The sequence below is a fragment of the Cygnus olor genome, chromosome 20, assembly GCF_009769625.2.
Source record: "Cygnus olor isolate bCygOlo1 chromosome 20, bCygOlo1.pri.v2, whole genome shotgun sequence".
NCBI lineage: Eukaryota > Metazoa > Chordata > Aves > Anseriformes > Anatidae > Cygnus > Cygnus olor.
In genome coordinates, this window is record NC_049188.1 from 10,480,441 (window position 1) to 10,494,894 (window position 14,454).

General features: G+C 47.8%; 1 protein-coding gene across 2 annotated transcripts; it reads left to right on the plus strand.

Annotated features, from left to right (window-relative positions):
• Window positions 1-143: 143 nt before the first annotated feature.
• Window positions 144-14,050, plus strand: VEZF1 (vascular endothelial zinc finger 1). 2 transcript variants are annotated; one of them, XM_040532137.1, is made up of 7 exons: window positions 144-410; window positions 5,379-6,076; window positions 6,771-6,834; window positions 7,830-8,013; window positions 8,812-9,015; window positions 11,259-11,303; window positions 11,647-14,050. In XM_040532137.1, exons 1-7 carry the CDS (start codon window positions 378-380, stop codon window positions 12,072-12,074), a joined length of 1,656 nt encoding a protein of 551 aa, XP_040388071.1. In that variant the 5' UTR covers window positions 144-377; the 3' UTR covers window positions 12,075-14,050. The 2 variants fall into 2 exon arrangements, with proteins under 2 accessions (XP_040388071.1, XP_040388072.1); XM_040532138.1 differs by lacking the exon at window positions 11,259-11,303 and having other exon boundaries at window positions 194-410.
• Window positions 14,051-14,454: the final 404 nt, after the last annotated feature.

A 14,454-nucleotide genomic window follows, 5' to 3' on the forward strand; every position in this document is an offset into this window, starting at 1 on the left:
CAGCCCCGCGGGGGGGGCGGCCTGCCCGCCGCGCCTCCCCGGCCCCGCCGCCCGGCCCCGCCGCCCCCGCCGCCCGGCCCCGAGCCCCGCGCCCGCCCCGAGCCTTGAGGAGCGCCGGGGGCGGCGCCGCGGCGATCCGGGCCCGCGCCGCCCCGCCGGGCCGCGGCGCCGCCGCCTCCCCCCTGCGGGCCGCAGTGGTGCAGCCCGGAGGTTAGCGGAAGCGGCCGCTCGGCGCTGCCATGTTGAGCCGCCGCCGCCGCCGCCGCTTTGTTGTCGGCTCCATGTAGCTGCGGCCCGGCGCAGGAGGGGGGGGCACCGCGCCGCACCGAGCCGCCCGCCCGCCGCCGCCCGCCCGCCGAGGCCGGGACGCCCCCGCCATGGAGGCCAACTGGACCGCGTTCCTCTTTCAGGTGAGGCCCCGCCGCCGCCGCTGCCCGCGTCCCCGTCCCCCCCCCCCCCCACCTCCGCCCGCCCTCCTCCTCCTCCTCCTCCTCCTCCTCCCTCGGCGGCCGCGGGGCTCCCCGCTAGGCCGGGGCTGTCACTCAGCGCCGCCGCCCGGCCTCCCGCCCGCCTCCCCCGGCACGGCCCCGCTCCGCTGCCCCGCGGCCGGGACCCGCTCCCCGCCCGCGGCTCCCCCCCCTCCACCACCTCCCCGGGGGGGGGGGGGGGGGCGTTTATTTTTATTTTCCTCGAGCGAGCGATGTTCGTCGGCATCGTTCTTATATATTTTTTTGAACTTTTTCCTTTCGCCCCCAGGCAGACAAAACCGCCTTTATTTTAGTTTATTTATTTATTTATTTTGTTTTCTGCCCCCCCCCCGAAAAAAAAAGCACAGCAGAAAGGCAGCAGCCGCCCGGCCCCAGCAGACCCCGCTGCCACAGCCCGCGGCCGGGGGCACGAATTAATCCCTCCTTCCCCGGCCGGCTGCCGGCGCCTTGTTTTCTTTTAAAAAAAAACAGGCAGCGAGAGGCCGGGGCAGGACCCGGAGAGCCCCCGGTGCCGGTTCCCCGAGCCCCGGACCCCTCCCGGGGCTTTTATTTATTTTATTTATTTATTTATTTATTTATTTATTTTTCTGCCGGCTCTCCGCCGCGCCGCGTTGGTTTTCGCCTCCTTTTGCACCCCCCCCCCCCTTTTTTTTTTTTTTTTTAACGTTGAAATGCGCGACCAGGGAAATTAAATAAATAAACAAACAAATAAATAAATAAATAATAAAGGCGGGCGGGCACGCATCACCTCTGCCGAGGTAAAACGAGCCTCTTTGCGAGCGCCCGGCTGCTTACTCACTGCCCGCCGCTGGGATCGGCGCCCGCGGCCGGGGCCGAGCGAAGGGAGCGGGGCAGGGCCCCCCCCCCCCCCGGACCCCCCCGGTCCCTCCGCCAGGGCCGGGCCGGTCGTTGTCCCCACCGGGCACCTGATGTCCCCCCGGCCCAGGGCCCGATGCCCCCCGAGCAGGGCACTTTCGGCTTCCCTTCGGCACCCGGCTGAGCCGTTCGGGGCAGAATCGCCCTGAGGCGGGCGGCAGGGCGCTGCAGCAGCCGCCCGGAGCGGTGCGAGGCGGCACTTCCACGCACCGTCCAGCTCCTCGCCGCCTGCCCTCGGTTTTTGGGGCGGGCGCTGCGTTGCCGAGCGGCGGGGGTCCCGCTCCGGTTCGGTAGCGGGTTGCGCTGCTTTTAATTAGGAGTCGGCAGCGCGCTTTGCCGCCGCGCGGTTTTGTGCGGCTTGGAAGCATCTCCACAGAAGTGTGACGTGGAAATTTTCCTCGTGCCCCCCCCCCCCCCCCCCAGCAATAAAGCCGTAAGGCCTGCCAATAAATGCTGAATATTATTTCTTGAGTCATTGTATTAAAACCGAGGATTTAGGATGGGAGCATCCTGATGCACCCAGCAGACAGCACTGTAAAGCGCTTTTCTGCTTTCTGCTCTTAAGCTTTTCTTCTTTCTGTTCTTACCAGCAGCGTGACAGCCAAAATCCAAAAGATTAGTTAAAATGAGTAACAAAAAGTGAATTTAACCCCCCCCCCCGCAGCCCCTTCCCCGCCATCAGTTAAATAACTAAACCCAGTGACCGAATACGCACACAAATTATTTGTTGAGGACTTTTACTAAACGTACTTTCCAGCTGTTGCAGGATTTCTAAGGGAAGGTTAATTTACAGCGTGTAAAACTGTAACTTCTAGCAAGCTGCTTCTAGAGAAGGTTTCAATGTCTCAGTGTCGGTCTCGCTAGCAATGGGACGTGTAACTGTAAACTGCTCTTTCCAAATAAAGTTACTGGGTTGTGCTTAGGTGGCATGCTGACGGATTGTATCTTCTGAAAGAAACGATTACAGTGTTGAATAAGCAGTTCTTGTTTGGATCTTGTTAGTCCCTGAAATGCGGGTTTTGAAACCGCTTTTAGTATCTGCTCGGAAAGTGAAAGTTGTATCTGTTGGTGTTAGGAGGAATCATCCATCAAACAGGGTATTCAAGATATGACTCACGCTAATTTGTTGCTCTCGCATTAAGGCTTGAGTGCAAAAATCTTTTAGCCTCTGGCACTGGAAGTTCGTGGTGCCACATCCTACCACTCTGGGTCACGAATTGCGGATTTCTTATTTACTGCCCCCCAGGAAAGAAAGATTTAGTGATAGACGAGGGTGTTTTGCATGAGAGCCTGTCCCAGGCGATCAAAATCTGGCAAAAAATGTTGACTTGACATTAGTGCTAGGTCAAGTAAAACTGCGTTCCGTGTCTGGATAAAAACGGCTGGCGAGAGGCGTGCAGCAGGTGCTGTGTTCCCTTCTCGGGCAGCAAGTTAAAAAAATATAAAATAATAATTAAAAAAAAAAAAAATCCTGCCTGATCCTTTTTAAAATGCCCTTACTACAGACAGGCCTCGGATACCGAGGAATACTGGTGTTGCAGAAGGGCTCGTTGGAGAGCGCTGCTAATAACCCCGCTGAGCTGGGAACCACGCTAAGCAGGCTTATATAAGAGCGGCTTCGTAGCACGTAGCCCGATGAATACACATTGTCCCGCGTCCAGTGCCTGCATCCCTCCGGCGGGAGCGGGCGCATCGTTACCTCCGAGCGCTGGTGGTACTTTAAGGCTTAAAAATACCCGTAAACTGCACAGGTTTGAACCTTGTCCAAAGGATTTGGGCTCCCTATTATCCGATCTGCTAGCTCTGCCTTTGAAACCGTATCTCTGGAGCTATCCTTAGGTGCTCTTAAGTGTCTTCTGATGCAGTTAACAACATTGTTTAATGCTTATTTAAAGTTGGCTGTAAAACATCGCGGACTTTTTTTTTCAAATTAAAATTGCGTTTAAGTACACAACTTGCTTAACGCTGTGCTTTCGATGTGTTCGGTGCATGTTCCGTTCATTCCCGTGCAACGTAGATGTCGCGACCGCGCTTTAAAAACCCGGCAAATAAAATCCGCAGCTGTCGCTCAAGCCAGGCAAAAGTTTACCGGAGAGGATGAAGCGAGAGCCGTGCCCTGCTCGGCAGCGTAACCTCCAGGCGAGCTCTGCCCTTCCCTCTTTAGCAATCCCTCCTGCGACGCAGCCCCGCAGGCTGGTGTTTGCGGTGGCTGCAGCGGTGCGGCCGCGCTCAGCCTACCTGCTGCAGCCCTTCAGCGCAGATAAAAGTGGACGGGCTGTCCCAGGCCTTAACGATTCCAGCAAGTCTTGTCCCGTGTTACCGTGCCGAACCCGGGCTAGTTTCCCGTCAGCTAGGCTCGCGGTGTTACGGAGCACGTATTCCTGCCCACGTGGGTTAGTGTTTGTATCCACCAGTGGCTTTTATCCAGAGATCGTCGGCACCGCGCTCCCGAGGAAGGAGTAGCTGAGGCGCCGCGGGGCGCGGCCACGGGGCAGAGCAGGACACGACTACCTGGAGCCGAGGGAGAGGCAGATAAACCGCCGGCTGGACGCGCCGCAGTCGCTGCTCGGGATTGTGAGAGGCAAAGGGACGGGATGTAACTGAGGAGAAGTCCCAGAGCCCGCTTCGAGAAATCCTGACTTCTCGAAAGGATGCCGAGCATTTCATTAACGTAGGGAGAGCCTGAGCTTGGGCGTGCTTCGTAAAACTGTCCGTCCTCAGCCGAAATAAAAGGAGGCATGGTGGGGGCTGCAAGCAGGCAGTGTTTTACCCGGCTCTCCTGGCCTCAAGCCATGCTGCACAGTGTGCCTGGTGAAGGAAGCCGTAGGAAAAAGTCCTGGGAGGCAGCGGTGCTGCTCCGATGGGAACGCCAGTTCCCCAAACTCGGCTTCAGGCCTGGCGCGCCCCGCTGATAACCAGACTGGGGTCAAACTGGGCTGCTGGGACCGAGGCACGTCTCGAATGCAGATGCGCTGAAGGTGCCGGAGTGATTTATTTTAATGCTCCTTTAGGCTGAATTGGTCTGCGCGGTTTCTGAACCACTTCAAATTTGTTTCTGCCAGGGTTTTGTCCCGGTCTAGCTGGATGAGCGTTGAGAACAGCATTTTCTGTCTCAGAATAAACAGCACTCAACGCCCGTGTGGCTGCAGCGTGGCCGAGGGGCGTTTGCCCTGGTACTGGCGGGGTCTCCCTCTGCCTTTTCCCCGCAGCTTCTCCCCCCGCTCCTGTAGCTCCCAGTCGCTCAGTATCGGCTGCTCTCGAGCAGCTCGGAGGTCTTCCTGTCCCCGTGTTCCCCAGGATCCGGACACCTCCCAGAGCTCATTGATTAGCTTCCCTCCCGTCCCAGAACTCCGCCGGTGAAGAGGAGACCTCTCCTTAGCTGCCAGGCACAAAGCGGTCAGGAACCAGCGTGCCAGGGGCCTGCCCGGCGTACAAGTGCTGCTTTAGGCAGCTCCCCAGCCGAGCTGCGTCGGCCTCCGTGCCAGCACACTGCTCTGGGCACGGTGTTTAAATACGGTGGCTTATCGCATCCCGGCTCTCGGCGGCTGCAGCCTAATCCCCGGCGTGCAGTAAGCCCGGGTTAGGTTTAGAGGCGGGGCAGCGTTTTGCAACTCCCCTCGGTACATTCATAAGCTCCAAAGATAGTCCTGCCGGGGCACCTGATACGATCGTTAGTAAAACGAGTTATCTGTGATGTAAAGATCAGGCGATACGGGAGTAAAGATCTGACAAGCGCCTAGTTGTTTTCCATAAGAAACGTTGCCCTCCGGAAACTTAATTATTTGATTGTTACGGTGTGCGCCTTGCCACGCTTGCTCGCCACAGAATCTGTGCCGCGTGTGCATCGAAAGCGCGACTGGCTTTATCCTCCTCAAAAGAAAATCCTGTAACCTTTTGCAGTTGTACGTCAACGGCTTTCGGTCTAGAGTTTGCTTTCGTGTAGTCTGTAAATGCTCTCACCGCGTCAAAGCGAGCTCCCGTCCGTAGAATTTAAGTGTGAATGTTTGGTTTTAGGCACACGAAGCCTCACATCACCAACAGCAGGCAGCACAGAACAGTTTGTTGCCGCTCCTGAGCTCTGCTGTTGAGCCACCCGATCAGAAGCCGATTCTGCCCTTACCAATAACGCAGAAACCTCAGCCTGCACCAGAAACGTTAAAGGATGCTATTGTTGGGATTAAAAAGGAAAAACCTAAAACCTCCTTTGTGTGCACTTACTGCAGCAAAGCTTTCAGGGACAGCTACCATTTGAGGCGCCACGAGTCCTGCCACACGGGCGTAAAGTTAGTGTCACGGCCAAAGAAAACTCCCACCACGATGGTGCCCCTTATCTCGACCATCGCTGGTGACAACAGCCGAAGTTCGCTGGTTTCCACCATCGCGGGCATCCTGTCCACGGTCACTACGTCTTCCTCCGCCACCAACCCCAGCAGCAGCGCCGGTGCCACGGCCATGTCAGTGACTCAGACGGTGAAGAAGCCCAGCAAGCCCGTTAAGAAGAACCACGCTTGTGAGATGTGCGGGAAGGCCTTCAGGGATGTGTACCACCTCAACCGGCACAAGCTGTCCCACTCGGATGAAAAACCCTTCGAATGTCCCATTTGCAATCAGCGCTTCAAGAGAAAGGATCGCATGACCTACCACGTGAGGTCTCACGAAGGTGGCATCACGAAACCCTACACCTGCGGTGTTTGTGGAAAAGGCTTCTCGAGGTACCATGTAGAAAATCCCAGGCGAGCTCAAGTATTGGCTTCTCATAACCAGGCAGGGCTGAGCTATCGTAGCGAGGGGCTGGGAGACGCAGGCCCCGTAGACGATGGGCGAGGGGATGAGGAAAGGAGCCTTGCTTACCTCTAGGGCCCCGGTCTCGGTCTGAGCCAGGTGGGCGGTGGGCGAGAGCGGCCCCTCTTTTGATGACAGTGTTTTTGAAATGTCGTCACGACCTCAGGGCACGTGTCTGTGTCACCGGTGGTGGTCGCACAGCCCCTTCACCGGCCGTGGCAGAGGTCAGGGGCCGAGCGGGGCACGGCAGGCCAGCTGCCTCCTCGTCTCCTCGCGAGGTTGAGGCGTGCTGACAGCACTGCAGGGAAGCTTGCGCTGCTGCTGGCTGCGCCTGCAACGCAGAAAACTTCCACCTCTAGAGCTGTTGACTTGTCGTCCATACACGAGGTAGAACCAAATTTCCAGGTGTAGAAGAACATGGTTGAGTTTCAAAGTGCAGGTTGGGTCTCGCATGTGTTACTCTAGCTAAAAGTCACCGGGTAGGTAAGGGGACGTAGTTATTCCTGCCGTGCAGAGGGCTGGGGGCTGCAGGGGGTCGCCAGGTTCAGCACAGCTGGCCGAAGTGTCGCTGCTATCTGTTTGTAACAGTATGCATTTTCTTTTCTGTTCCTCTCTTTTTTGCAGGCCTGATCATCTAAGCTGTCACGTTAAACATGTTCACTCAACAGAGAGACCCTTCAAATGCCAAGTAAGGGCTAACATGATTTATTAAGAACAATGCATCGTGGTATAGTTAGAGTCTCAGGGGAATAATCTTCCCAGAACCGTATTTGCTCCTGGACTTTCCTGTGGAGTGCAAGTTTAGGAATAAAGTCTCATCTGCATTACGTACCAGCTGTGCCGTGGTGCTGATGTAGGTGCAGAGGCAGTTTAAGAGGATGCAGTGGCTACGCCTGTAGGAAGATTAGCGGCTTTTTGCTTTCTCGGAGAGCAATGTAGTTAACGCTGCTTTATGACGTGCTTATCTTAGCACTAGGACTGTCACGGTGTCCTCAGCTCAGTGCTGGTTATTGCAGAAATGTGTGCAATGTCTTTCTCAATACATCCATTAAAATGGATTGGAGTAGTTGATTCTGGATCCGTTGTTTTGCTGGAACGTGAACACAAGTTGGTGTCAGTTGATGACTTAGTATAAGGGAAATAACTGGACTGCCCTCGAGCAATTAACTGTTTTGCTTGGAATATATATTCATGTTCCAACCTGCGTTTTAGTGACTCATCGTATTAAATGAAAGTTTTGTGTGGAAAGAACGGCGTTAGGAAAAGGTTTTGTTTCCCTGTTCTGATTTGGATAGAAACGGAAATAATCGAGCAATTTAAGATACTGAGTTCAGATTCGTGTAGTAAAATTGTATCAGATAGCAACTTTTCCTGTTCTAGGTGTTTTTTATAAGCAACCTCTGGCTTTGCTAGGTAAGGCAACCCACTATTTTAAGACCGCTCAAGTAGCATAGAGTAAGATTTTTGTCATCTCGTAAGCCAGCTTCCATTAAGCAGCTAGGTAACTTTCAGCCTCTGTTCAACAGTTTGATTTCGGTTTCTCATAAATGTAAGTAAACCTTGGGGTTGTCAGTGTGCCTAAGATACCCTGTGCACCTAGAGGGTAAAACGTACAACGGGCATGCAATTCGTACTGCAATGATACTGTCTGCACTTCAAGTATAATTGTTGTCCTTCATATAGACGTGCACTGCTGCCTTTGCCACCAAAGACAGACTGCGGACACACATGGTGCGCCATGAAGGAAAGGTATCGTGTAATATCTGTGGTAAACTTCTGAGTGCAGCATATATCACCAGCCACTTAAAGACACACGGGCAGAGCCAAAGTATCAACTGTAATACCTGTAAACAAGGCATCAATAAAAGTAGGTGAACGTTTTAAAAACATTTCTAATAACAATGTGTTTGCAAAGGGATTTGCCTTTGATTATGTTAAAATGCAAGAACATACCCATCCTGTGGGTATCCATGCCTATTAAAAATAGATATTGATAGCAGGATCTTCTTTAGCTCAAGGAATTGGCATACGTGGAATTGGTTTGCTGCTAGACTGCTGCGGGGAATGTCTAAAATGCCTGATTGTTGAGCTTAATACGAAATTTGGATGTGAAATATTTTTCAAGGCATAAGGTTTCAGCTCTGGCTTCACCAGCCAGTTCATACGAGGCATTTACAGCAGTTGGTAGAGGTGGAAACGATGAGCTGTAATGTGGCCAGAGGGTAATAACATGCTGTTCTGTGATGTAAAGGTAAACTGAAAACTTTGTCATACTTGGAATAAAAAGTAAAAAGGCCTTTCACCAAAAAAAGAAAAATGTAGCTGAGGTTTAAAAAAAAAAATGGAATTTGCTAATTGGCTTGAGTTCTAGAGACTCACTGTAGTCTTTTATTTCAGTCTTCCTAAAATACAAATAAAATAATGAGAAGGGAGGTTCATTTTTGGCAGAAACCAGGTGTTCCTGATTTGCATTTTGTTTTTTAAACCTCGGAAAAGTAGTTTTATAAAGTGCATAATTAATTATATGGTTTTAAACACCTCTGTGATTTTCCTCCTGGAATCCTGCGAGATTCCACGCACTCTTTTTGGAAGAAGCCTTTCTCATCTCAGCAGAAAACAGAGTAACTTTTCAAGGTGAATTTGTGTTCTTACTTAATTGGCATAGCATGCATGAGTGAAGAGACCAGCAATCAGAAGCAGCAGCAGCAGCAACAGCAGCAGCAACAACAACAACAACAGCAGCAGCAGCAGCAGCAGCAGCAGCAACAACAGCAACAGCAGCAGCAGCAGCAGCATGTAACAAGTTGGCCGGGAAAGCAGGTAGAGACCTTGAGATTATGGGAAGAGGCCGTCAAAGCGAGGAAGAAAGGTAAAATGAAACAGTACTTACGGTCTTGGTTTTGTAGGCTAATGGAGTTTACAGCTATGTGGGGAGTTTCAGGTGTCAGAAAAGGATGCGTTACATGACAAATTCATTCCCAGTGTTAGAAATAATAGCTAAAAACTAGAAGGAGGGTAACATTACCAAAATTAAGCTGTTAATGAACTCTTTATTACTTACTTCCCATTGGTCTCTGCGCTTAAATGTGTATGTAGCAGTCATCAATTATAAAGGGATGTTTGTATCTGCTCCAAGGCAAGAGTGTGTTTTTTTGACTTGCATGTGGTTTTGGGCTGTGTTTATGCATACTTAACCAGTTGTTAACTTGTGTGCATATATATATTTACATGTATATATATACACACATACAACACCCTGTCTTTGCATCATCACTGGCTTGCATGTGAATGCTTTCTGTGTCCCTTCTCTTTTTTCTCTCCCAGTTTATTCCATTCACTTCATCCGTGACTTAATTGCATTTGCATGAAGTTTTCTGAAACTCATAGAACTTACTCTTCCATCCCTCTTTTTATCACAAAATCAACTAATAAGTGATAGTGCTTTTCATTATTGCTAGCACACAGCTTACATATGCTCATCCTACCGTAACTGAAATCGAATAGCTTCCTTTTGCTGGTCGATGTGTCGGTTTTATAAAGAATAGATTGCTTCAGTTTAGTGTCTTGTTTGGAGTATGGTAGTTTAAAGCTTCCCGCTACTGCTAGCTTATTCTTTTCACAACAGTTTGATTTCTAATGCCTATCATGTGTCTCCTGCGGATTACATGTTTTAGAAGAAGTTCTTAGTGACCGCTTGCTGCTTTCACTAGCTGTTTTTAGTAATAAATGTTCTCGACTCACCTTTTTTTCTTTTTCTCCTAAACTTCCTTTCAGTTTCTTCACTCTTTTTTTTTTTTTTTCTTTTCTAGGTCTTATTTATGTTTTAGGCTGCTTTTTTAGCTCCTTTCTCCTTGATTGTTATTCCAATTGAATTCTGTGATTTGACAGTTTAGGAACAGTTCTAAAATGTGTTAAAATGTAGTAATAACAGACATTAGGTATGATCACTAAATGGATAAAGCAAATGAGTGTCAGATTTAGAAAATCTCTGAGTAACTTTCTTCTGCCTGTTCCTTCCTATGTCTTATTTGATCTTCCTTTCCTTTCTTACTGGGGTTATTGAACATACTTTAACAAAAACAGTGGGTTTGGACAGAGTGGTGGGCGAGGGAGGTGGGTAGGGAGAAGTGTTGTCAAATTGGTGATATTGGTCTAACTTAACTGAAGTGGGAAAGGGGCACGGGGTGGGGCGTTTCTTTGTGTGTTACAGTGCTTGGAAGGTGAAGCTAGACCAGTCAGTGTCGTGCCTGTGTGCTGCTCTTTTCATGCTGGTTCTCCTGTGCTAGTGCCACCTGTTGTTTTGGCTTTACAACATTATATGGGATTTTTTTTTTTTTTTTAGTCTAATGCTATTTATTTTCACTTTATTTTATTTTTTTTTACTCTTTCCCTTCCCTCCCACCCCTCCTAGATATGGACTTTGAAGAACCAACAGTAACCCTTGAATGGGGCTAATGTTGCTTTCAAAGTTAACTCTGTCTTGGTACATTTGTATTGCCCGAGTGGCAAGAGTGGACTCTTTGCTCCTGGCTTACCTCCTGAAACGTGGGTGTAGACTGAGCTTGGTGTCCTACCCTACAAATGTGGAATAAGACACGTCTTAGAAGTGCCGTAATGTTGACATAGAATATATTTTTGTCGGTTTCTCTAGCAGCCATCCCTTTCCTTTACCCACGGCCACCAGCCCGCTTCTGTTTTTGGAGCCTTCTAGTTTGGGTAGCCGGCAGGTGGTGCTGATGCCTAGTGATCCCTCCGCTGCGTCCCGGACCACCGGTGCCCGCTCCACCAGTGCCCAGCCCTGCTAGACCCCACCGGGACCAGGGCCGGGCACTGGCCACCTGGGTCTTCCTTGTTCGGCACTTAATTCCTGCTTACTGCAAAACAGAGTAAACCAAACCAAACCTTGGTGTGCGACTGTAGCTTGTGTGAAAGCTGAGGAGATGATGGGGGTTGAAAAATCTACTGACTGGGTAGCCGTGAATATTGCTAAGTAGAAGTACTGTGCTCAGTGGGACGACTTAGTAGGAATAATTAAGACTGAAATAAGCAGGTAAATATTGAAACGAGCTTTGCTTATCAGTCCCTAATAATGACTTTTTAAAACCTTCACAGAATGTCAGTTCACCTTTGAGAAGGCTATAGAGTACGTACCATTCGGTATGTACACTCTCTCCTCTATTTATAATGTTCCTCTTGGGAGGATTTTTTTGATTGTACGATACTGTTTTAATGAACGTCGAAACCCTCTTTATAAGACAACCTCGCTTGACTTCCCAGGAAAAAATATCGAATTCAAATGAACTGCATGAGAGTTTATATTTCTTTAGGCTATAGAATGTTAACAGTTTTAACTTACTAATAATTCCTAAAGAAAATGATTCCAGAATTTGTATCTGTACTTGTTTGATTTTTGTTTTGTTTTGTTCAGTTTTTTTTTTAAATCTTGTCCATGGTTTTTTATGTGTTAAAAACTTTTTGTCTTTTTATGTCTCATTTTTAGAAGCTGCTAACTTGTGCCAAACCTCCACTGCTGCTACTACGCCTGTGACTCTTACTACTCCATTCAATATAACGTCCTCTGTGGCTTCTGGGACTATCACAAACCCAGTCACAGTGGCAGCTGCAATGAGCATGAGAAGTCCAGTAAATGTATCAAGTGCAGTTAATATATCCAGTCCGATGAACCTAGGGCATCCTGTAACTATAACAAGTCCGTTATCCATGACATCTCCATTAACGCTCACCACACCAGTCAATTTACCCACCCCAGTAACCGCTCCAGTGAATATAGCGCATCCAGTCACTATAACATCTCCCATGAACCTCCCCACACCGATGACGTTAGCTGGTCCATTAAATATAGCGATGAGACCAGTAGAGAGCATGCCTTTCCTGCCCCAGGCCTTGCCCACGTCTCCTCCCTGGTAAAGAATTTCTAAACAGTATTAAAAAGGATTGAAATGGAATCCTTACCAGCAGTTCTTTTTTGGGGTTTGTTTTTTTGTTTTTGTTTTGTTTTGTTTGTTTTGTTTTATTGTTTTTTTTTTTAGTTAATAATAAATTCAGACTAAGACACTGGGGCAACATGCACCATCAGAGACCATAGTAGCATCTTCCCCTGTTGATTTGGCTCACATGGTTCAACCTTGAGTTTCACTGGAGCACTTCATTTAAAGTAAGTTTTACCTTCTAGCTGACTGATGCTGAATTAGAGCAGATACATGTTTGCCAGAGTTTTCTTTTGTTTTTCCTTAAGAAAGTCATTAAAAAACAGTTTTATGTTTTGTCCCCCAAATAACTTAGAAAATTATTTTAATCTAAACACTAGCAAAGACCCCTTGGATGTGGATGGCTGATTTTAACTTGCCAGTCGTTAAGTCCACTGTTTCTGGGCTAGTGTAGAATCTTCGTCTGTGTTGATGGTTTTTTTTTGTTTTTGTTTTTTTGTTTTTGTTTTATTTTTTGTTTTATTTTTTTTAAATGAGTAAATGCATTACAATGTTGTCATTTAAAAAAATGCATTTTGGATTAAATATGCATTTTACCTTTGGGAATATGATAATTTCAGGCAGCATTCCCTATGGGAAAGGTGATACCAGCTCTGATATGCAAAGCATATGATAACTTATCATTCTAACTTCAACATATAATAGGGATTGTGACCTGATATTTGGAGATGTAAATATTACCCAACATATTACCCTAAGGGAATATAGCATTGTAGTCAACATTTTTTAAAAAAAACTGTTATTGTTTGGTGAGAAACAGCCATGGCTGACAGAAGAGGAGTCGAAATGTATGTAAACATGGTCTCTGAACAGTCAGACCCCTATGGGACTCTTACCTAGGAGCAAAAGGAGTGCTTTGAAACTTAAGAAATATTGCTTTAAGCTGGAAGATTCTGGAGGCACTGGGTATGATTTTTATGCCCTCTGCTTCCCAATCAAAACCTGCTGGTGTTACAGCAGGGGACAGACGTGTTAGTTGTTCACTAGAAGTTTTGTCTTATATTAAATTGTATACAGTTTTTATTCTAACCACTAACTAGGTAGGATGCCCCTTCAGGACAAGCAGAGAGCGTCTTTTAATTTCTCCCCTATTTCTTAATCAAGTGTTGTGCAAATCTGTTCAACTTTGTAAATATTTGCAAACATCATCATTTTTACGTTATTCTTCTATTGTGTTAACACATTTCTATCAATTTGTGGGAGTTCTGGGATGATGGTTTGAGCTGTCCAGCCCAGAACTTCTCCACAAATGGTCACACATGTTTAAGCTACATGTGCTTTTTATTTCTTAACCTGTTTATCTGTACATAACGTAGAAAGCGAAATCTAGGGAAACAGATATACTTTCTAGACTATCATGTCACATATTCACGTTTTAAAACTTTGTTTTTAAAAAAAAAGAAAACACCCTAAAACCAAGACTCTACATTTTAAAAAAAAAAAATTTACAGTTGAGATGTTTTTATTTTAATGAAGCTGAAAGCTATGGAGATTAGTGTGTGTGCATTTTCACAGAGTGCTAGCAGGACTGACTAGTCAAAATGGACTGCTTCCGTTTCTACCCTGCCGTGTCAGTACAAGCAGTGATTGACAGACTTTGGGTCAGGTGACAGGTATCTGTATCATTACGTGAAACTGTTCTAGGGGCTTGGACTACATAGTAAAACAAAAACAACAAAAAAATAGAGCTTAGTGTAAAATAATTTTATAAATGATCTTTTGTACTTTAGGACATCAAATTGTACAACTTTTGTATATATAAAAGCTTAGGAACTTTCTGTTTAGCAGAAAGGAAACACATTCCTACACTTTTAATGTATATGTTTGTTATAATGTCCATGTAAACATATGCCCTATGTTTGTGCCTTTTAATTAGTTTGTCTCAATAAACAAAAATGTAGAGAAGAATATGTAGCTATGACTTTGTTACCACTGTTCTTACTCCAGATGTATAGAGGTCTTCGTTTTTGCACTGTGTAGAGCATTGCGTGCAGACAGCTGCATGACTTAGGCTGGTACGGCCACAACGAGGCATGTGAGTTGAATGCACCCCGGCAAAAAAATCTTCCTCCCGTAGCATAGAGCAGCCCGCGCCGCGGGGCGCTGCATGTTGGGATGTGTAGTTCCCAAGCCATCTCCGTTACCCACGCCAACGATACCAACTTGCACCAGTTTTACATAGCAGGCATAGCCGTCTGGGTCTGGGCAAACCGCAGATGACCCTTAGGTGAAGTTTGGGTGTCCCTGAGCTTAACAAACAAAAGCGTTAAAAGCCAATGTGAAAATGTGTACTAGAAGTG